The sequence below is a fragment of the Trachurus trachurus genome (assembly GCF_905171665.1).
Source record: "Trachurus trachurus genome assembly, chromosome: 4".
Lineage (NCBI taxonomy): Eukaryota > Metazoa > Chordata > Actinopteri > Carangiformes > Carangidae > Trachurus > Trachurus trachurus.
In genome coordinates this window covers 30293024-30317137 of record NC_139898.1, presented here as the reverse complement: position 1 = coordinate 30317137, position 24114 = coordinate 30293024, and the positions used below count along the sequence as shown (strand labels likewise).

Sequence of the window (24114 nt, the reverse complement as noted above, 5' to 3'; positions counted from 1 at the left end):
GGCATGTGCTCCAGATATCTATAATGAATGAAACCCAACCCAATTTCCTCATCACTTATCAAATATTTCTGGGGGATGTTGAAAACTCATGGTCAATCTCACATCAGGTTAGGTCAGTGATAAATGTTCATTTGGATTTTCATGAACATGATGTTGAGGTTGTTGTTTTTCTTCAACAGAGGTGAAATGTACAGTCCCAGTGATTGAGCATGGATTTGTGCCTGGAAATCGTAAAGAGTACGATCAAGATGATATCCTGGATTATCAATGTGATAAAGGCTATGGTCGCATTGATTTTAGATCTTCAACATGTACAAAACTAGGAATAAGAGCGGAGTGGAGTCCCACACCTGTTTGTGAATGTAAGTATATAAACTCAGTAATCCAGACTTTATTGTTTGCAGGTGGAAATTGGTGCTATATACAAGATTATCATGGTTGTCTTGTTACTACAGACTCAAAGAAAATGTGTTTTATATCTCAACGAATGCTTAATCAACATGTGAACTGTTTGTCAACATGTTATGATCATTATGAATTGTATTTCTATTACTTGAGATGAACCAATCTCTCTTGTTTAAGGGATTATATGTGAACATGAGTTAGAAGATCCACTTGTGACTGACTTCAAACCCCCCCAACTGATACGAATAAGGGTATCAGATACTGCAACATATTCATGTATTAGGGGCTACAAGGCGAAAGCCAACAAGGCAACATGCACCGGAGATGGGTGGGAACCAAATCCACTCTGTGAAGGTATTGTGAAGTAAACCTTGTGTCAGTGTCATTACTGTATGTTTGAAAGTGTGGAAAGACTTTTTGGTCATGCAAGGATCGTTTTTCTGTTTTAATAGTGAAATTTCAGAGGCACATATCTTAAACTGAATCAAACCATCTAAACAATTTTTTCCCCAGAAATCACTTGTGACCCAAATAAAATATCGAATGCAGATGTTGACCAACTTGAGCCAATATACAAGGATCAAGAGCAGGTCAATGTTGTCTGCAAGCCTGGTTATAAAGGAGGTTATACTGCAATTTGTACAGCAAGCGGTTGGAGAGGACGTGGAGGATGTACAGGTAAAGAGACAGAACACAACATATTCACAATACTTATTTTAAACTTATGGTTGTTTTGTTTTGTCTTTTTTCTATCTGTTTATTTCTGGTTTGATGTGCATGCGTGTTAGTGTGTTCTTGAACACTGATGTTGTAAATCCTTCATGGACACTACTGTATGACTACAATGACACAATAAGCTTTTGGTGGCTATAGTGCTTTCTCTGTATCCATTTGACAGACCGTATGCGCATCATTTCAGAACTGATTTACATGTAAGTTAGGGATGGAAACACATTCATGAAAAGATCATTTTTCCTTCTTTAATCCTGCATTCAAATATTAAGTTTTGATCTCACAATATAAACCAAATTGAATTTCCGAAAAAATATTATTTGAGTATTTCTAGATCAAAATTGATCAAGAGAAACCTCCTGTGAAACGAATTCAGACGTTTGATGACTCATCATGCACAGTGGGCGGTCCTAATTTTACATCAAATTAAAATAAATTTCTTGAATGTTTACACTTCTTCTTAAACTATAGATTTTGACAGTCACCATGTGACCTAAGTGCAGGCCCTTATATGTAGCTACTATGTGGGCCCACACTGTCTTTTCTGTTGTGTGAACTTCCACAAACTTGGCAAAAACTGGTACCTTCATTCACTTTCATCAAACATCACCATAAAGCATCAGCTCTGTAGTGGGGATGAGCCTGTGTCTCTCCTCTGCTAGCATCACTGCTACCTTCAGCTGTTGGCTCAAACACATTTACAATCTCCCCCAGAAACATTTTCATTGATATCATCATCTTCCCCTGTTTCAACCCCACTCGACTCATCTATGAGGTTTGCAGTGAAAAAAAAGTGAAAGATGATCTATCTCTTTATTTAGATAAGATCTTAATATTTTATATCACTAAATTATCGTAATCTGATTCACCAACTGTAAAAACAAAATACAGCTTCCACTTGCTGCTCACCAGTGTCTTTTTTATTCAGAGGTAAAATGCGAAAGAGAATATTACAACAATGCAGAGATCGACGGAGTAAATAGGAGGAACTACTACAGATACAATGAGAGAGTTGACTACAACTGCAAAAATGGCTTCACTGGACGTTTTACTCGAACCTGTGGACAAGACGGTTGGACTGGGGATACAAATTGTACACGTAAGAAACGACAACACATAAACACTGTTTGTCCTTCTCTTTGTGAATTATTGTTATTCATGTTCACCCCACAGTTACAGATGTTTGAAACTTCCAAAGACTTCGAAAAAAAGTTTCAGTTTCTTCCGATTATCGGGAATTGAAGGCCTTTGAGGAAAAATACGAAGACTGTCATGTGGTAGTAGTCTTCTAAATACTAAGAGTTAAAGCTTTGTCAATGCCTCATTTTCAATTTCATTGCAATTTATCTGGTAAAAGTGGCCTCGCATTTTACATTTGTAATTGGGCTTTGCAGAATTTTCAGGTTTCAAATTATACTAATTTCTTGAGTGAAAACTGAAATACTATTAAATGTGTGTGACCTTTTTCCACCTTTAATGTTAACTATTCCAGTGGAAACCAAATCTTTTAGGAGTAAAGTAAAACAATGAATAAATTGCTTGCATAAATGTGCACACTCTTAGGCCGCGTTCAGACTGCAGGCAAATCTGATTCAAATCTGATTCTTTCTCATATCCGATTTTTAGGGCTGACTGTCCACACTGTTTTTAGCAAGTGTCCAAATCGCATTTGGCTCTGTTCAGACTGGGCCACATTATTGACCGATCTGACAGGTTGCTGTAGCAATGACGTCGGAGCGGAGGTATAAGTTTCGGTATAAGTTTCGCTTTCACTGTCATGCATGCTGCATGCGCGCTTCTCTCTCTCTCTCTCTCTGTGTGTGTGTGTGTATGTGTGCGCGCGCACGCATGCCAATAAGAAACAGCGCTATGCGGAGATTAATGAACGGATGACATGCTGCGGTGGTGTATTTGCGACAATTAAAAAAACGGCCCTCCACTCCTAAATGAATGTAGAGGAAACACATATTTCAACTTCTCCCTCCGTGGTTTGTAGAGTATCTATGGTGGCACTCGCAGCCTTTTGCTCCGCCATTGTTTATCAGTGAAGAAGTGTGAACAGGCGTCAGGCGTTAACGACGTGATAACGTCATAGGCTACTGTAAGTACAGGAGCCCCAGGTGATCAATGCTAATGAGCTGGCGTTTCACAACTTCAACAGGCTGAAAAAAGCCTTTAATCTGGATTGAAAACTACGTTTTCAGGCAAACACATTTACCAAAAATAATGCTTATTACAGGTTCGAATATTTAGAGCTGCCCTAATATTCGTTCGAATATGGTTATTTTTTTAATATTCGAATTATATTCGAATTTCGAAGTTCGTTGTCAAAGCCCTAGTGTCATGTTGGATGCAGAACCAAAAGACAAGAAACCAAATGTGCATGCACCGGTGGGGATGAGAGAGAGCGAGCACTGCGCTGGGGAACTGGGTGTTAAAGCTACACGGAGCACCAGGTCCAGGTGCTGCTGATCAGGAACGTCCAAATAAGGGCAGCAGCACTTCCACCTCTGACAAAAAACAAAGGGTTAAAGGCCAGCAGGGACTGTCACAGTGGGAAAAGTCTCTTTTTTTTACCTCAATAAAAAAACAGGTATTTTAACAGGGTTGTGTAGACTTTTTATATAGTGACATTTAGAGTCACAGTCAGTTAGAGAATTCCCTGTCTGTAATGAAGTGGAAAATGTAAGAATGTGATGTATGATGATGATAATGATAATGTAATCTACAAACTTGTACATGAAAACAAAATACAGATTCCCCTGCATTTCTTTTTCTTTTTTTTCCCCCAGCGGTGACATGTGACAAAACAACTTACCAACATGCAGACATTACTGGAACACCTAAGGCAGTATACAATTACAATGACAAGGTTCAATATGACTGCAAGGGTATTTATCAGGGACTTTTTGTTCTCACATGTGGACAAAATGGTTGGAAGGGATCTCCCAACTGTAGAGGTAAGAAACTACAACACATCAACACTGTTTTTCTTTTCCCTTTGTAAACTTGTATTACTCATCTTCACCCCACAGTAAAATAGTGCAAACATAGAGTGTGCATTGGTGTGTATGTAAAATAACAATATATCTAACAGTGTATTCAATGGTTCAAATACTGAATAATCTAAAACTAATAAGATAAATAAGGGGTGTATAGAAGTCTTATAATTAAAAACATGAATAAACATACTGTTGTAAATGTCCAACAATGTCAGTTACGTGTATTGATTGTCCCATATGTTGAATGCTTTGGTTTCCAGTAAGAATCTGATTTTTGGTTTTATTTACTTTTGTGTTATAAAAATATTAATAATGGATTGGTTTTATATAGCACCTTTTAAAATATCCAAAGTACTTCACACAAACCTTTATTCATTCATACACATTCATACCAGTGGTGATACCAGTGGTGATACTGTAAGCCACAGCTGCCCTAGGGCAGACTGTCACAAGCGTGGCTGCCATTTTGTGCTAAATGGCTTGTGCGTTATCTAAAGAGAGACTGAGAAAGAACAGGAAATACTAACTTTTGTCCTTTTTGTAAGAAAAAAAATCAGGCGCCAAAGAGCTGCAATCTTATGTTATAGTGGAGATCCAGGTTATTGACAATTTTGTCTTGTGTCCATTTGATGACCTCTGGATGTAACCATTTGACATCTCTCTGACATACTAAAAGCTGTAAAGCTCGTCTGTATGTGAGGGGAGAATCCTTTCTCCCTGTGTCCTATCAATTTGATAGTTCAGTGGTGGGAGGAGTAGGCAGGGAGACATTTCTGGGGCCAGATCTCTACTATGAACTTCTTTAATGGCTTGTGGCTGATGCCAGACAAGAGATGTCCACTACCAACTCAAATTCAACGTCCACTTGGCAAACAACATTTTCTGCATTCTTGTTTTTGTCCAGTGATAACATGCACCAGACAAGATTTACCGGACACTGAGATTGTTGGAGACATTAAGTCACCCTACGCATACCAAGACACAGTTGAGTATTCCTGCACAGGTAAACAGCAGGGAAGTTTTGTTCTAACTTGTGGACCTGAAGGATGGATTGGGGATAAAAAATGTAAAGGTAAGAAACTACAGTACATGATGCATTACAAACACTGCTTATTTTCACTTTTGACATTTTTTTTCTTCATATGCCCCTCAGGAATATTTTAACTATACCTTTCCCAAACCAGTCAGGCTTAATGACTACTAATAAACTCATCTCATTAAATAATTATCTACTCCTGCATCATTTTAAATTTGATTTGATTTGATTTGATCAACTTTATTAATCCTAGAGGGCAATTCTGTTCAGCAGTCCACCAAGAACAATACAAGCTCATCCACAACAATACAACAATACAAATTCAACAATACAAACTCATCCACATTTGATGCATTGATAAAGTGCCTGGGGAACAAGTCAATGCCTCACCTTTAAAATTTGCTTAGGAAAAGTGGCCTTTGTAAAGGTTATAGGAGAGGAGGGGAATATGAATTGAAAAATGTTTCATATTAATGTGCTCACCCTGGAGTACTGCAGCATTTGAGATGAGACAAGGGGAAGAACAATGACAAATAACAAATATATTGCTCTTTTTTATGATTTTGTCTGTCTTTAATGTATACAGCATGTCCAAAACGTGAAGTTAAACATGGATTTATGGTTGGCCCTCAAAATAATACATTCTACTACACCTGCGAAGAAGGCTATAAGCTTACGGCGAAAGACTGGTGGGGTGTGACCAAATGTAACAGTGAAGAGGCTCTTGCGGAGTGCATTGGTAAGAGATATTTAATGCCTTACTGGCTTACTGTAGTTATAACCAGCAGGAAACAAAGTGACCACAGTGGCTTTTTAAATGAGAAGACGTATCATTTTTACTCAAGATATTAAAGTGACAATACAAACATCTGAAAGTAGAGAAAAAAATTACCATGAGATTTTCTCTTCTTCCTAATGAGTTTAACCCTTTTCTCTGTGTCTTTTATTACCATATTGATTCAATATTGACTGTCATGACTATATTGACTCAACACTGCAGCCTTTCACAGAGGTTAAATGTAAAATACACTAAGGAAACTCAAACAAGTGAAACACCAACAAGACTGACTCTTTCATCATAGTTGGACTGGAAACACTTGCTAACCTAGCAATGTTCGGACTTTTTAAATTCTCAGCCCTCCGAAAGGGCTTGACAGAAGCACATGAAGGAATAACTTGTGCTTTCCCTTGATCTTCTTTATTTTGTATTACAAATGATCACAGGTGACCACACAGGTAACCACACAGGTAACCACACAGGTCACAACACAGGTCATAAACCTGAAAGGAATAACCAAAAATACCAGGTTACATATAACAGTATTCATGAAATTATAACCTTTAAACAGCTATTTTTTACTTTCTTACATATTTTCACATAAACATACACCTTTTTAATAGGGTTGTGAACGATAAACCGATGCGACCGGATATTCGGTTTAACAAGTGAGAGATTCGGCTGTATCGGTAGCAGCCTCCTGAATCGATACAAATTAGCCATGAATTCCTAGATGAATCGGTTGTAGAGACATGAACCGGTTATCGCTATGGGCTAGAGTGCTTAGCCGTTAGCGGTGTCTTTAATAGCTCATAAATCAATCAACGTGCCACGTATAAACAATTTTTTTTCTGCGAATATCTTTGTTACAACACGATTCGCTAACTGGAGTAGTTTCATGTTGTGTCCAATAACGGAGGGGACGGGGGTTTAACAGATGACGTCCTGATGTTAGCTTTGCTGCTGCTATTAGCACACTCCCCATCCTGCTGCTCCTGTCTCTGCTGCCTGCTACAGGTAGACAACCTGGTCCGACCTGCGGGTGTTGAACACCGGACCCGACGTGGAAGCATAGACTAGGCTATTAATGAGCGATAACTCTAAACCCGGCTGAAAAAAAGCAGCCGTCTTCGCTGTAATCGCCGCGACCGGCAACTACGTTTCGACGTATATGTTTTGATATGAGCGTTAGCTGCTGTTAGCCACTGCCTGTAGCTCAGCTAGTTAGCTTCATCGATAAACAAACGTAATACGTAGCGGTCTTGTTGCTATGGCAACTCCGCTGCCAGCCCCTGGAAGAACCGGTTCTTAGCTCTGACCCAGCAAAGAGTTGGTGCTGAACCAAGAACTGGTGCTGAGCAGGCACTGGCTCAGAACCAGCACCGGAACCAGCTCGGTGGAAAAGGGCTAATTACAAAAACATACTCACAGATATTGGTCCATGTCAAAGAATAAATACATTGACATGTGATTTTGTTGTTATTCTCTTTTTCTTCTTTCTTTTTTTTGCCAGTGCTTTAAAGCAACAATGCTTGGGGATATATATTTGAAAAGAAAATATTGTAGTACTACTGTAAGATAGTCACTTTCATAGAATTCTTTATTTTATAAAATATCTAGCCTACAACAAATATTAACTGTAGAATCAAATCGTCCTACACTGTATCGAATCGGATCGAATCGGTCTGTAATAAAAGGATATCGTTTTTGAATCGAATCGTAATCTGTGTATCTAGATTCATATCGAATCGTTTATCACAGAGAGATGTGCAACCCTACTTTTTAATATGAATTAACACAATAAATTGTAATCAATACAGCGAACCAAATGATTAAATCAGCGTAAGTACCAGCCAGCTAAACACCAACCCAAAATGCTAACGGTGTTAGCATAACAGGCTAATCGGGAGCTAGCAGAAATGCTAATGCTAGCTAGCGGAAATGCTAACGCTAGCTAGCGGCGCTAATCGCGAGCGCTAAATAACACTATCATCCTTCCAAGACTGCTTACCAACGAAACAAGCATCAACACATTTTATCCTTATTGTTACTCATTGTTAGCAGGCTAGTTCTTAGCTACAGCTCACCAATGGGCCATGTGCCTCTGCCAGAATCCCGGACGCGATATTTTTTTTCGTAGGATGAGTCCGGGAAAGTCCTGCCTTTCCCGCCGTTCCCGCCTCTGATTGGCTAGATGGGCTCCATTTTCGACTCTGATTGGCTAGAAGGGCTCTCGCCTGATTGGTTGTTTGTTTTGGTTGTGAAACGGCTGGCAAACGGCTGTGAAACGCAGGCTGTCGGCAAAGCGTGATAAGTGCCTGGATCTACTTGGACTCTCTCTACTTATCTGGCCTGTCTAGCCTCTACCTGGTCTTTTTACTAAACTTAACCAACTCCTTTCTTCATTGCCTAAACCTAACCAATGGCACAATTACACTTCTCTCAAACTCAAAATGTAAACTTGGAATATAAATTTAAAAACTAATTTTTTTTTAAATGTGAGACCAGCGGGGATCGAACGCGGATTCACCACACCGCAGGTGAAAACGCAAACCGCTACGCCATGGCATCTGATTACATTTCATATTTCAGTTGTGTGTATTTTAGTTTACTACAGTACTGTTGTGAGATGACGTCAATCGAAGGAGAATTCATCCAGCCAATCAGAGGCGGGGAAGGCGGGACTTTCCCGGACTCATCCTACGAAAAAAAATATTGCATCCCGGACACAACTGCCGTGATCAGCAACACCGGAAGTCACACTGACTTTTCAAAATAAAATGCAGAGGTATAAATCTTAAATAAAACACTTAGAGCTACAAATAATGATTGAATAATGAAAGTCTTAACAAGCAATAGCAAGTTTACAAAACAGACCACTGTCCAACAGTCTTTGTAGAAGACTCTGCATAGTCTACAAGAATATCTGAAACTGAATGTGGACATTTTGTTTTACATTGCTACGCTAAGTAACAGCCTATTTGTTTGTTATTGTACCAACTCTAGCGGAAAGTGATTGTGGACCACTTCCTGCGATTCCTAATATGGCAGTGCCTGATCAACAAACTAATCACAGGGATGGTTCTAGCGTCGAGATTCGTTGTAAGGAAGGATACTCCCCTGCGGTTCAACTGTTAAGATGCATTGAAGGAGAATGGCATCACAATACGTCATTGTGTACACGTGAGTCCTCCTCAGTCTTATTTATCAGATCTTGAAAATGAAAATGTTATGAGGTAGGCTATATCTTAATGCTGAATGTGCTCTGATCTTTTGCAGCTACTGCCAAACACTGTGGCTCCCCACCTCAAGTTGAAAATGCTGTTCCTAAGATGCCATACCAAAAGGAATACCCTTCTGGTTTTAAAATTACTTATCAGTGCCGTCCTCTTTACACTATGGCTCAAGACCCTACGGATCAAGACCCTAGTCACTCAATTAAATGCAACAATGGAGAATGGGAAGATAGCAGCAGAATTAGATGCACACGTATGTATATTCAAAAGCATTTGAAATTGCTTCAGATATTATAAGACACAATTTTACTGATTGTTGCTGTCAGTGGCACATCGGAGGAGTGAGGAAAGTATATCAGTTCAATTTCATTCAAACCTGACTTGACTTGTGAAAACAACAGCAGCTCAGATGCAGCAGCAGCAGAACTTTAAATTAAGAACTTTTATTTTTTTTTAATATATATATTTTTTTTATTGTGTTGCTATACATGAGTCAGATTAATGGTTTGAGTCTCAGGGGAACACTATGGAGGTGTAGGCATATAGATATTGATGATGACATATGAAGAGGTTATGAGGTCTAACCTAATATTCAATGTGGTAAGAACCACATTGAATATTCACAAAACAGGGATTTCCAACCTGGCCAATCAGCAAACTACCACTGCCAAGAACATTATACTTTGGATAGAGATGTATATCTGCAAGCATTTTACAAAAGTGACTCACAGAAAGCTTTGTCTCAAGCAGTACGATAGCCAACAACAATTTTTCAAGATTAAAGTACAGTTCCAGGCAAATTCAACCTGGAGCTATACTGTAGTTTGCAGTGTTTTAGGTCTAAAAGAATTAATCTGAAATTTTCTTTTTAATGTCTCATGTTATGCAGTAGGCTAGTTCTGTCTGTCCCTGCATCGCCACTGTGTATAATGGGAGCAGACAGATCTTAGGCTGTTTAGGCTGATTAAGGCAGACTTTATATTACAGCTCCGTTTACAAACATGCCAGCTTTCATGAAGTGAACAAACACCTCATGTCTGAATAGCCATCTGATGTTGTCTGTGGAATTAAATTGTGGTTTTGTGGGATGTAAAGAGCCTAAACAGCCTAAGATCTGTCTGCTCCCATTATACACTGCTGTGGCTACTGTGACAAACAAAACTACTGCATAACCAGAGCAGTTAAAAAGATTCAGATTAATTCTTTTAGACCTCAAATATAAGGAAACTAGAGCCCCAGGTTGAATTTGCCTGGAATTGCCCTTTAGGAATGTAAAGGGAGAACAATGAATTGTTGGTTTTGTTTTCAGTGGTCCACGGCCCTACTTAAATATGAGAGGCAAGCTATTCTTCATATGTCATTCTGTGTCAGCGAGTAAATGTAGTTTACCAAAGGTGTACATTTTCTTAATATGCTAAGGCAGTTAATGATATTCATGCCCAAAGCTTTTAAAACATCATCTAGAGCAATCACTTGGTTTGAGTTAATACATATTAGAATAATCAATTAGATTTTGTCTAATACTGAAAAAAGCCGATTTATATGAATAGGCAGTATACATATTATGTTCTAGATTACAATTTTACAGTCATACAAAAGGTGTATTGAAAGAATAGATTAACACATTACATTGCTAATTAAGCCTAAACAAAATCCCTATTGTGTATAAAATTCATTTTAAAATTCACCCTAACCAATTCATCTTCACTTGTGGGACAATTTCAAAACAGCTATTTTGTGGTGTACAAGATAAAACAGCTTCTGATATTATATACCCGTTGGAATATCATTAAAAAAAACTACTACTACTACTACTACTGGACTAGATAACCATTAATGTTATCTTGTTGCAAAATTATCCCACAGAAGCAATGTGAATGGACTATAGTGTTTTCTCTCGATAGCGTGCCACACAGAATCTCACAAAATTCAATAGCCCTGCACTGGGATGGGATTCAGTGAGAATACCAAAAAAACAAAGGCAATCTAATAACAGTGGGCTAATAATAATGATAATGTATTAATATTACTATCATTGTCGCAGATCTACATTAAATGAACATTCAATAAAAATGTAATTACATAATGTGAAAGAAGTTAGTAAAGGTTAGTAAAGTTAGGGTTACAATGGAGGCTTAGTAAGTGGTAGATTTGGTAAGTAGTGTCCTTAAATTCAGTAAAACCAGTGACAGGGACATGTCAGAAACGTCCTCAGCAGTGATGATACTTTATTACATTTTGTCTGACAAAAGCTCTTTTGTTTACACATCAAATTACTGCTTTACTCAGTTTAATCTCCGTTCAGCGATCTGACTGACTGACTGTGTTTATTCAGCTGTTAGCTGTTTCTACCCAGTTGTACCTGAGAACGTTGGAGTACAAGGTTTACCAGAGGATGGAGGGCTCATAAGACCAGCCCACTCCCTCACATTCAGTTGTGTCAAGCCGAGGACTCTGAGAGGACAAGGAAAGCTGACATGTGGGACCGATGGACAATGGGATCACGAAGTCCCCTCTTGTGCAGGTAAACCTTTTAAGACAATAGATAATATACAGTGTTTGTGTGATACATTTTTATTATTTTGGGAAATACTGTAATAGACATTACTTTTCTCACACTTTTTTATGACTGCATGTATTATCATATGGACATAAAGCCTATTTCAATTTCGCTAAACATTTCTGTCGAATAGCCTGAAAAGACACCTCATGTGAACTTGTGCTCATTCTTTTGTGATTTTCCTTATTTCATCAGTCTTTATCTTTTCTTCGTAGAGTTAGGGTTACAATGGAGGCTTAGTAAGTGGTAGATTGTAATTGAGTAAAACCAGTGACAGGGACATGTCAGAAACGTCCTCAGCAGTGATGTCACTTGATTACATTTTGTCTGACAAAAGCTCTTTTGTTTACACATCATATTACTGCTTTACTCAGCTTAATCCCCATTCAGCGATCTGATTGACTGACTGTGTTTATTCAAAAGTTAGCTGTGTCCGCCCAGTTGTACCTGACAACGTTAGAGTACGTGGTTTACCAGAGGATGGAGGGCTCATAAGACCAGGCCACTCCCTCACATTCAGCTGTGACCAGCCGAGGACTCTGAGAGGACAAGGAGAGCTGACATGTGGGACCGATGGACAATGGGATTACCAAGTCCCCTCTTGTGCAGGTAAACCTTAAGACAATAGATAATATACAGTGTTTGTGTGATACATTTTTATTATTTTGGGAAATACTGTAATAGACATTACTTTTCTCACACTTTTTTATGACTGCATGTATTATCATGTGGACATAAAGCCTATTTCCTTATTTCATCTGTCTTTATCTAATCTTCTTAAATCATATTTGCAATTTTTTTTTTTACATTCATTTGCGTACAGAGATAAAATTATGAAACAGAATCGACTTATGTGTTTATGCTGTATAAAGCTATTTACTAAAACTGAACTCTTCTTGAGAACAGAAAGACGGCACGTCACAAGTTTACCACCCACTCTTCCCCCTGATACAGGTGGAGGGGGATAGAAGTCATTTTCTTTTCTCACAACTTGTTCATGATAATGATGATGAAGATTAACTGCTCTACAGTCTCAGGGAATTTGCTGTTTCAGGGTGTTTTGTTAATGCATATCAAAATTGTTATAACTCAGGATGAAGTGGTCTGTAATTTAACCCAGCTGTTTATTTGACATAGAGATAGAGAGATAGAGAAAACTGTATTTACCCCCCAAGGACAATTCAGTTCCTACTGTAGGCTACACCATTCATATAACATAAATTCATAAAAACATACATGGAGATTTCACAAATGTCATAAATATAGAAATAAATAAAAGAAAACACTATTGCCTGACATATTACTATTACTGCTGTAGGGTTAGCATTGCAAAAATTCTCAGTTCAATTCTCTGCATTCAGCAGCCAAATAGCAGAAGGAACAAATGATTTGGAGTACTGATTGGTCTTCCTAAGAGGCTGCATGTGTCGCCGTCTTGATGGTGTGGTATATTGATGTGTTGATGAAAAGAAGGGATCACCGCCGACAAGTCTTCACTTGCATTCAAAAAAGTAGTTTATTAACAAGAAGAAGAGCAGTGTACAAAAAATGTCAAATCTTGGAGCATCTCATGGTGCCAATGTGAGATCTCTCCCTATGGCTCAAAACCACAATCTTTATATACTTTTTAACTCCAAAACTCCACCTTCTCCCAACATAAGGATATAACTTTCCATATTAGGCATTAACTGTTCAACATTAATGAAAGCATTCTGTAAATCCAAACAATAGCTGTATCTGTCTAACATACACAGTTCATGTATTGTGTTCATAAACACAAGACAGGATCTAACCTATATATAATTTTACGACCTTGAGTTCATCCTTCGGACAAGGCTGAACATCAGCTTAAGGCCCTGTGAACAACAAAAACACATTCTCCTCGGGTACCTCTCACATGGGTCACTCATGCCTCATCTATTACTGTTACTTACACTTACACTTTCCTTCAGTTCCAAGAAAGAGAGAAGATAATGCATGATGTTAAAGCCAAAAGTTCAGGTTGATAATACACCACAATGGCATTAGTGCAAATTCTTTAACAAGAACGTGTATTAATAATGCATTTTGCCTTTTTGAGGACACGTTTCTCCCAGAAAAGAGAGTTTAAATCTATCATTTGCATCCCAATAATTTTGGAGCAGACATTTACAATTTTACACAGCTGTAAGGGTAGAAAATAAAAAGCAATGGGAAAGAACACACCCTTGTGGAGACAGGTGTTCAAAACCAGGGTTTAGTAGAAGCTAATCAGGCAAATTAAAATAAGAGGCAAGCCTCTCAGTTAAAATGTGAGGTTGCATTTTATTAAAACCTCGGGGAAAATCAGCAAATAAAAGTCTGATGTGAGATTTGGGTATCTACAGGTGTTAATACATTTTATTGAGGATAAAAAGTTTGGCATCATCCACTCCTTTGTAGCTTTGATAGGCAAACTGAAGTGGATCGAGTTTGCCCTAGACCAGAGTGAGAACCTCATGCTTCAAGATTTTTCACAACTAGAGAAGTTAGTGCCATAGGTCTAAAATCTTGTAATTCCCTTGGGTTGTTAGCCTTAGGTGTGGGAATTATAATGGAAATAGTTGGGAGCTTGCAGCTGTCAACACACATTTGGAAAAAGTGACTGAAAACACCACTGAGTTGCTCAGCACAGCGGTGCAGTGTGACGACAAACATTGTCAGAGAAAGAGAATTAGGGTTGTTTTTTTTCTTATACTATACTACATATAATATAAGAAACACGACTTTGAGGTTTCTTTAAAAAAAAAAACTCTAAGTTATGGGCCATGTTTTCAGATGCCCACATCGTCTCTGCTGTCAGAAACATTAGACCTAAACTGCAATACATTATTTGTTCTTTGGAACTAAAGCAATAATAAACTTTTATAATGTTTAGGCGCTGGCAGCATTGAAGTGAAATGATTCAGGAAGTGATTATGTTTCTCAACACATTTAGGAAAACATGAGTACTGAAAATATGTAGTTTCTGTGGAATTGTCTCAAGCAAAATACACACATGGATGTATTCAAGAGCTTTTCTGGGAATTTTATTCAGTTATATTAATTTTGTTGCTGTTATTGTTTACATGTGCTGTAAAGGCTGCATATTTGTGACTGTAAAATATTGTTCAACTGCAGGAGATCGAAGTCAAAGATCAGTGAAATGTAATGATTGAAACATAACACCCACTGACCATGTTTTGTAACACTTTTAGCTTCTCGAGGGTCGGGGTGTGGGAAACCACCTCCTCTTCAAGATGGAGACATCACAACTATTGCAAAAACTGGTTACAGGCACAATGACTGGGTTAAATACTCCTGCCTTAATCTCTACACTATGGAGGGTGGCCCCTTCAAAACATGCCAGAATGGAGAGTGGACTGGAGAGATGAGATGCCTCAGTAAGTTGCTTTCTGAGCGTTTCCATAGATAACACAGATTTTAGCTTCCAGTGTTGCAGTAACAAACCTACACGTTAAGTTAAAGTCAGGAAATTTATTTTCAAATGTTGTGTTGCCTTACAAACACAAGTCATAATAATGCCGCCTGGGGATTTCCACTTGGTCCGTCAGCGCCGTGGAACAGTTGTGCCATGGTTTTGCTCTGTCCTCTGCCCAGCGTCAATGCCCAACAGGTGCACTGTGGCAGTGTAATACTGCCTTGCGAGCCAGCAGTATTCATGCAATAATCCTGAACGTACGCGAGTCTGCGAGATCCCACAATAAACTGTAAGGAAACAACAACAACAAACAGCTTACTTTGCTTCTCCTGCAATTACTGTAAATGCCAGGCTTTGTCCTTTCTGCTATTGTCCTTATAAAAAGGATCTGTAGTGTCAACTTCAACTTCCACGATTAATCTCTCGTCGTCCATGGTGCTGAATCTCTGGGACCCTTTGTCCAATTGATTGTAATGTTGATGTGAATTTGTGATAGGCTATATGAACTGCGTAGTGTGTTTTATTTTGAAAGGGGGCAGAAGAGTATTACGTTGATTCAGTGTCGGATTTCCTGTCTGGTGCAATCTGCTCTGTTGAGCTTCACGTGATTTAGCAACGGCCCCTTCAAAAATAAAAATGCTACCGATTGATATGCACTGTGGCACGGAGAGACGCTGCTGGGACTCTCCTGAAATGTGCCGTGCCGTACCCAGTGGAAATTTAACATGCATAATCAATACAGAGAGACAGACAATGGGTCTCCCATGTGGATGTCTTACCTAAAGATAAGTGTGTTGTGTTCATGATTTTTCCATCTGCAATTTAAATGTATTTATTTCAATGTCAAGCATATTTTTTATATGCTTAGACTAAGTAATATATACAAATAGGCTAGTATACTGTACAGTCATTCCTGATATTAACAAACTGTTGTGTGTCTGTCATCTTTTGCAGAACCCTGCACTGTGGATGAAGAACTCATGAACGCTCGTAATATTGATTTCAGATATTCTCGTGAAGATAAGTTGTATGCAACCCATCTTGAGCCAATCGAGTTCAGGTGTACCAGAGGAAGACATGATGGCAGAGTGGAAATGCGCCAGACATGTAATGATGGTGTGATTGACCTGCCAAACTGCGTTTAAAGAGCTTTAGTGAATTGAAAGTGACATATATGAGTTGTGATTGATGATTAACAGGGCTAGGAGTGTGTGTGGTCTTTTTCTTAATAAAACATGCGTTCACTGTTTTATACCTTAGTACTTGGAATTCTTCTGTATGAAAATTAAGCTGTTGTGAAAACAGTCTGCAGCTTTTATCTTACGACCATTTATATAATTCATGTTCCTTGGTGGAAATGTGATTAATAAAAGTAAACTTTGATTAATTTATCAGATTGTGGTTAATTCTACCTGTCTGCTGGAATTGTCATTGAGTTACACATGCTGTATTATTAACCTAGAAGCATGCTGCCAACACCTATGATGCTTAGGGGAGACACACCTCAAAATTATCAGACTTTGGAAACTTTTGGGAAATGACATCCTGTTATTTTCTACACAGTTGCACAAAGTACATTTTCAATCAGCATGAAGAGAACATATTCATATTGCATGTAACTAATTATTCTTTACTGCTGATGCAAATGTGCACACTAAACCTACTGGATCTGCAAAATATTTTTTATTTTTGCATATTTGTTTTTACATCTCAGAGTGATTGGATATGATTAGAGAAAAACTTTGTCCCTGGTTAAAGCATAAGGCTGGTCAAATATGTCATAGTTATAGACTTTCCTACCATGTTTTCTAATATGACAGCTGATGATAGATTTAAATATATATATATATTTACCTGATTGTGGTTATTACTACCTGCCTACTGGGATTGTCACTGAGTCATCCTTGCTGTGTTTTAAACCTAGAAGCGTAACCCGTTACGCAAATACCGCCATTTTTGACATCGCGCAATGCATTGTGGTTATGCACCGATGCACTCTGGGATTGAAAGCATCCAAACAACAACTCAGCACCATGCTCCGCGGCTCTGACAGACGGGCCATGGCCGCAATGGACACAGAAGTTAACTTTAGTAATATGACGGTTAGTCATAAATGTAAACGGAATCAAAATAAAACTAGTGAAACTATAGTAAATCAACTTGGAGATCAGCGTTTATAAGAACCAGGCGCATATTTGCAACAGGCTACTTATTTTTGCAATGACCAGCACCTGCACAGAACAAGGAGTCACTGCAGGAACACTAACAAAACTACTTTTCCCCCCCGACATACTGTATCTTTATTGACATCAGACAATAAATACGGCAGCTTGTCTGTGTTACCACGACACAAGGAGCTGATCAGAGTAGGGGTTTACAATTTTTTTTGTGTCTAACAAAGGCTTTTTATTTATTAATTTAAAACAATTCGTATGCTCAGCACAGAAAATCTATAATATAATCTCTGTTGTTACTGTTCAAAAGAGTCAGAATAGAAGGAAGGGTCGGATCGAGGGCAGCATTAATTTACAAGTTTAATCTGCACCAATTAGCCTACACTTTTTCTGAATAAATGCTCCGGCCACAGGCTACCGGCTCTTCCCTTGGCTCAGTCATCAGACCGGGCAGAACACGACCGGACACGCCGGGTTCGGATCGAAAACATTTACTAACTCAGAACAGGGTTTTTTTCTGAATTATAAATTTTGAGGCGGCCGCCTCGCTGAACTGCGTTAAGTACGGATCGAGATCGCGCTGATCTGCTGCTGTTGACTTTCTCTCTGAGCGTCTCTATGTTCAGCTGAGGGAATACGCTGCTCACCTGTTGAGCTGAGCATCAGCAGCAAGTTGATAACCAGCTTCGTAGTACCGTGTCGGACCGGGGCTTGAGGTTTTGTTAAGCTGGAACATGAACACAAAGCCTGGCTATCGAGCTTCCTTCGCAGGCTGGAGGAGTCGGTGGTGTTGTTGTTTTCCCCCCTCGGCCTTTATTCTGAAGGGACAGCTGGAAAGAGACCGGTAGGCTACGCGGAGATAAAGTGAGGGGGGATTGACACGCAGTTCCATTATTATCTGAAGCTTTCAGGCAACATTATCACACCTAAAAATATTGGTGAGAAATGATCGAGGAGGGGAAAAAAGACGTGTAAACGGCTATTGATTTTTTCTAAACGGTTATGATTTGTTATCCGTGTACCTGTTTACACGTGTAGATGTTGACACTCCTAGATCAGAGCTATACACAAATTCGGCGAGCGATTTGTGTATGCCGCCATCTTGCGGCGGCGCCATTGCTGCGGTGACATGTGTCAGTCATAGTAAACTGATTCTCTATGACAGCATCATAAATAGGCTGCATTTGTGATGTTTAGTGTCCCCCAGTAACTGATTAAGGTATCTTACATGAATACCAATATTAATTTAGGAATTAATCATTTGTTTGAGCGATTAGCAGGAAAGATTAGAGTAACAGGGAGATAAGAGACTGTATCATAAACAATAACATACAGGTACGTTATGCGTGCTGACGTTAGCAAGCCAGCAGCGGGATATTTAATCATGTGGACAGGCTACATGAATAAAAACAACAACTTGTGCTTTGTTTTAGATATTCAAGAACATTTTATTGATCAGCTGGCCTCCGATGATCAGAAAAAACGTCAATTAGGCCTACAGGTCTCTTTTATGGTCAAAATTACCTGAGCTCCGGATGGGTCGGACATATTTTACACCGGCTTTTAGACGACCATGATCACATCATATTGAAGGGATCAGTGAGACATTCACAGACCATCCACTTTTACCACGATGTGAAGGTAACGGTGAGAAGGGAGAGTAGCCAGGTACAGGTCAGCTGTGACTGCGTCGCTGGTGGCTGCTGCTGCTGAAGCTGCTGCTGCTGACACGTGGTACGTAACGTTACGGTCTAAACACGGACACTCCTCCTGAAGTAAGGGGCTGTGTTTTGCTGATATTAGAGCAGTCGAGGACGGCACATGTCCTCCCAGCCTTCCCAGACATATTTACAGAAGAGAAAAGGTCCACTTCTTGGCGCTTGCATTCAAATGCCCGCTTCGCGCACAGAACCCATCGCTGCCTGACTGGGAGCTGTCACCGCAGTAATGGCGGCTGCTCGACTAACGGTTATTTCACCGAATTGGTGTATTAGTCCAGCACAACCTCGGGTCTCTGTCTGTGTGCACCTGCATGCGAGAGAGCGAGCGGGAGGAGCCGCTGACGACGCTGTAACACAATAATATATTTGGTCATATACTGTGAACATGTACTAAAATATGTACACGGGTTCGTCATATTACAGCGGCTATTTTAGTACATGTTCACATCCCTTTATAGTAATATATTATTGTGTTACAGCGGCTGTCAGTCAGCGGCTCCTCCAGCTCGCTCTCTCGCCTGCAGGTGCACATAGACACACAGAGACACACAAACACGGGAGCGTGACAGGTTGTGCTGGACTAATAGAAGTTCTGATCAGCTGTCGTGGTAACACAGACAAGCTGTCGTATTTATTGTCTGATGTCAATAAAGATATGTCGGGGGGAAAAGTAGTTTTGTTAGTGTTCCTGCAGTGACTCCTTGTTCTGTGCAGGTGCTGGTCATTGCAAAAATAAGTAGCCTGTTGCAAATATGCGCCTGGTTCTTATAAACGCTGAGCTCCAAGTTGATTTACTATAGTTTCACTAGTTTTATTTTGATTCCGTTTACATTTATGACTAACCGTCATATTACTAAAGTTAACTTCTGTGTCCATTGCGGCCGTGGCCCGTCTGTCAGAGCCGCGGAGCACGGTGCTGAGTTGTTGTTTGGACGCTTTCAATCCCAGAGTGCTTTGCGGGATGTCCAAGATGGCGGTATTTGCTAAACGGGTTGTGCTGCCATTACTTAGGATGCTTTGTGGAGAAGCAAGACTTTTACAAGCTTTTGGGAATAATACCCTGTTGTTTTCAAGAAGATATATTTAAAATCCACAAAAGTAGCTCAAATTGCACTTAGGATAAAGAGAAAATATTTATAGTAACTAGTAACTGTAGTAATTATTTACTGCTAAATCCATCTAATCATACTTAACATACTGTCTGCAAAATATTCAATGTTTTTGTATGGCCCCTAATAACAGTTTGAAACAAATCTGAATTATATATTGCTTTTTTTGGGGGGGGGGGGCATTTTACAGTGTTGTGATCATAGATTGTTTACATTTCTTTCCACCAATAGTAAACGGACTGGAGAGATGAGATACCTTGGCAAGTTACAAGTCACTTTATATTTACGCTTGGAATGGATGATTTCAGTTTAATATTAAGAAACCGTCTATTAGTTATTTAGGGCATAATTTCACAAACATGGTTGACCAAAAAGGGCCTGTAGTGGGACAGTTGGTGTGGGAGACACTTTGAAGTCTGATGCCTGAACCAATTCTTTGTCAATATCTGTTGTATTGATATCTTCTCTTTTATTTTTAGATGGAATAACAATACTTTTAAATAACGGTAAAAATTTGTCAGGGTTGTGTGAGGACTTTGGTACAGAACAAAATGCACTTCAAGTGCTGTTATCAAGGCCAAAGGTACAGGCGGGGCATTATATTTGAAAAGTATATGATGAGGTATTCTTGACTGTGTAACACTATGCAGCCTTTCCTGACTTATTGAGCTAAGATTATTGCCCCATCTTTTGCAGGACCCTGCACTGTGGATTGAGAAATGATAAACAACCATAATATTTGAATGAAATAAGAAATTTAGCTGTAAGACTGATCGCTCTGCCTAGTTGCCAGTAACTGGAAATCATGTGATGTCTGACCAAACATGTAAATTATTAACAAGAATAAATAGTCAGACCTCTTATAAAGTACAGTTACTAACTGATCATCTGTGCATCGATGTTAAATAAAAGTCAGTCTAGTGTTCAGTCTATTTCCTTCTTCCACAGTTACATCTACATTATGAAAGAAAACACATTCATGTTTCCTTGTAATCACCTGCTTAAAGGGTGGCTTAAAGGTTCAATATTTTGGCAAATTGGCCCATTGCCATAATCGCTATAGTCATAGCAGTAGGTTTGTTACCTTTATATGTTGGTGTAAGCTGTTTTTAGAACGGCGGAGCGGAGCTGCAGGCTGCTCACGACTAAGCTATGGAGGCTAAGGGAATGTTTTGGTTTCCCTCATCAAACTCATCAAATACACAACCCAACAACTCCAAAACGCTCTGGTGGACAAGTTGTGAGCTGCACAATCACCATGCTATAAGATAATAATGGAATGTTATGAGACGGAGCTGTTTTAGAGGTAAATTCATGCAAAACCGCTGATGCGCGTCGTGTTCAGGGACAGTTTTTCAGCAAGCAGACTCTGTATTTACCCTGTATTTACCTCGAAAACGGCTCTGTTTCGTAATTATCTCATAGTGTGGTGATTGTGCAGGTCTCAACTTGTCCACGAAAGCGTTTTGGGATTTTGTATTTGATGAGTTTGATGAGGGAAACCAAGAAATGCTATGACTATGACTATAGCGATTATGGCAATGGGCCAATTTGCCAAAATGTTGAACTATCCCTTTAAGATAGAGTCAACACTAGTGTGGATTGTTGGTCAGTCATACATGGTAAAGTCTGTGCTTGGTGTCATGGAATTATCTACCTGGTACAACAAAATCCCACATTTAATTATCTGGGACAGAACGGTAGAGAAAATCAATCCTGTACATTATGTATATTATATTAACAAGATGGGGGAGTTGACAGTTACCAACTGTTGTTTGACGTCTGAGATTTCCAACTACAAGTAAACTGACTTCCTGGAAGGGCAACTCCCAGCTCTGTTGTGGCATGCCCCATCTCACCTTAAGAAACTTTTCCTATAATGGGGTATTTTTTGTTGTATTGGTGATTCTACTCTCTACCAAAGGATCTGAATGTCTCCTCTACCTGAGCCCAGAGCTATGGAGGTATAAACTACAGAGAGTAATAATGAATTAGAAGTCCACATTCAGCACATGTTAATGAACTTGAGGTCAAGCATACTTACTGGTTAGACAAACAAGTAAATGATTGACCCGGTTCAGAAAGAGAAGTATTATCACTAAATGGAATCATCTACAACAACTTAAAAAAATAAGGAGTTTCATGCTGTTTGCACAACTTATATAGTAGGCACAGTGCCAAATTAAAGGGAACTTAGTTGTATAGTTCTTGACTGTTAGTGTTAGATGTTATTATTTAAAGCTCTGGTGAGATTCTTCTGCATGCATTTATTTTCTGTTGTGCATGCAATGTCACTTCCAGTCATTGTAGATCTAAGGAAGTTACCATTTCATTCTGTCATTGAACACACAGTATTAGAAAAGTAAATGAGGACATATTAATAATTTTTGCACTACATACAACTTTTCTCAATGTTTTCTTATCACGGGTGAAGAGAGGGAGGAGAGATGTAGGTGAGGGGAGGGAGGGCCTTTCTGAGAGTTGACCATGTTTTCATTGCCAATTTGTGCATTTGTTCTGTGCAGAAATACTTTGATCTGCGAGGGGGAAACCAGTACCAGAGGCAAATCCCTAAATACTGCAATTTCTGGATGTTCACAATGAGACTTGTTCACCTTCTTTGGCCTTCTATTCTGTTGATGAACATTGATGGATCTTTACAACAAACTGGTAGGTTTGACATGTTTTTATTTTTTTTAGAAGTCCTTTTTCTGTAATCAAGCGGAACATCCTCTAATTGATCTTTTTTTATGTGTCTTTCTGTGATTAAGTTTTATGTGACACAACATATGTACCTCTAAATGCCAGATAGGTGCAAAATAATGTTATTTGTTTTAAAGCAGAAGTAAGCGATCCGGTCCTTTTGGCTAATGCTGCGTTCCAGGCAGGCTTTTAAAACCGTAAATTACAGCTTCAAGTCACGACTTACGACTTTGTAGCGTTCCAGGCAACCCGCAACTCGCGTTTCTCCGACCTGTTGCCTGTGAAAGTGCACTATAACGGCCACACGTAACTTCCGACCCGTGAACGCGCACCAGATCGAACTGGTACGACTTCACAGGTCGGAAAAACACGAGTTACGGGCTGCCCTGAACGCACCATAACTTCTTGTCAGCCGACGGAGTTAGCAGCCCCCGCCCTCGTCATGGATCTATTGGTCCTCGTCCCTACGTCACCACATTCACGCGCATCCCTTGGCTGCACACACAGCCCTTCATGCCGTTCTCTCTCCTCATTGGATAAAAATTGTAGGATACAAGAAAAGTTTTCTCCTCGGCTCAGAGCAGAGCAGAGGGACTGAGAGACCCGTGTTTCGGTCCAAACACTCTATGTAAGTGATTGCTGTTGGAAGATATAACTATTTAAGACTTATATTAACACAAAAATATCGCTTACTTCTGCTTTAAGTTATACTTAGGAAAAGTTTCATTAAGAATTTTAGGTAAAAACAAAACAAAAAAACAGTCATTTGACCTCTGGCTAAAGAGAGTATTCTGCAGAAATGTTCTTCAACTTGTCCTGGTGGGTCCTGAGGCTTTTACAGTACGTTCCCCCAAGCCTGACATGAGCCAGGTCTAATAATAAAGACGTTCTCTCTTGTTTTGAGACAAATAATTTAGTTGTTTGGAAACTGACATCTGTTTTTGCTTCCAGCCCTCAAATGCCCAGCATTGTCTGTGGACGGTAATGTTCGGGTGCTTGGTGACCCAGAGGAAGCCTACTATGGCAGCGTGCTTCGATTTTACTGCAAGTCCACGAGTCCAATCCTGTCTGGGGCACAAGAAATCTTTTGTAATGAGAATGGAGAATGGAGTGACCAAGCTCCGAAATGCACAGGTACAACAGGCTGAAAGGACAAAGAATCAGGAAAAGCTGCTTTAGTCACCATTAGCCTACCACTAACCACTGGTCAATTTTTATC

General features: G+C 39.3%; 1 protein-coding gene and 1 long non-coding RNA gene across 7 annotated transcripts in view; both read left to right on the top strand.

The window, feature by feature from the left end:
- LOC310984919 (complement factor H-like) overlaps positions 1–24114 on the top strand; it is an 89634-nt gene that overhangs the window by 2442 nt on the left and 63078 nt on the right. For 4 of the 6 annotated variants that reach the window (XR_014595333.1, XR_014595334.1, XM_083970297.1 and 1 more), the window contains exons 6-8: positions 180–362; positions 583–759; positions 919–1083. Coding sequence is in view for 2 of the 6 variants with exons in the window: in XM_083970297.1 (XP_083826423.1) it covers positions 180–362; positions 583–759; positions 919–1083 (525 nt within the window). In the remaining 4 variants the exon portion in view is untranslated. Of the gene's footprint in view, positions 1–179; positions 363–582; positions 760–918; positions 1084–5043; positions 5212–5761; positions 5915–8959; positions 9137–22816; positions 22863–24114 lie in introns of those variants that run through there. The other 2 variants (XR_014595332.1, XR_014595335.1) reach the window with 2 other exon arrangements.
- LOC310984964 lies at positions 11423–16440 on the top strand. Its single transcript, XR_014595340.1, has 4 exons — positions 11423–11713; positions 12173–12358; positions 14965–15150; positions 16143–16440. It is a non-coding gene; the product is annotated as an uncharacterized lncRNA (long non-coding RNA).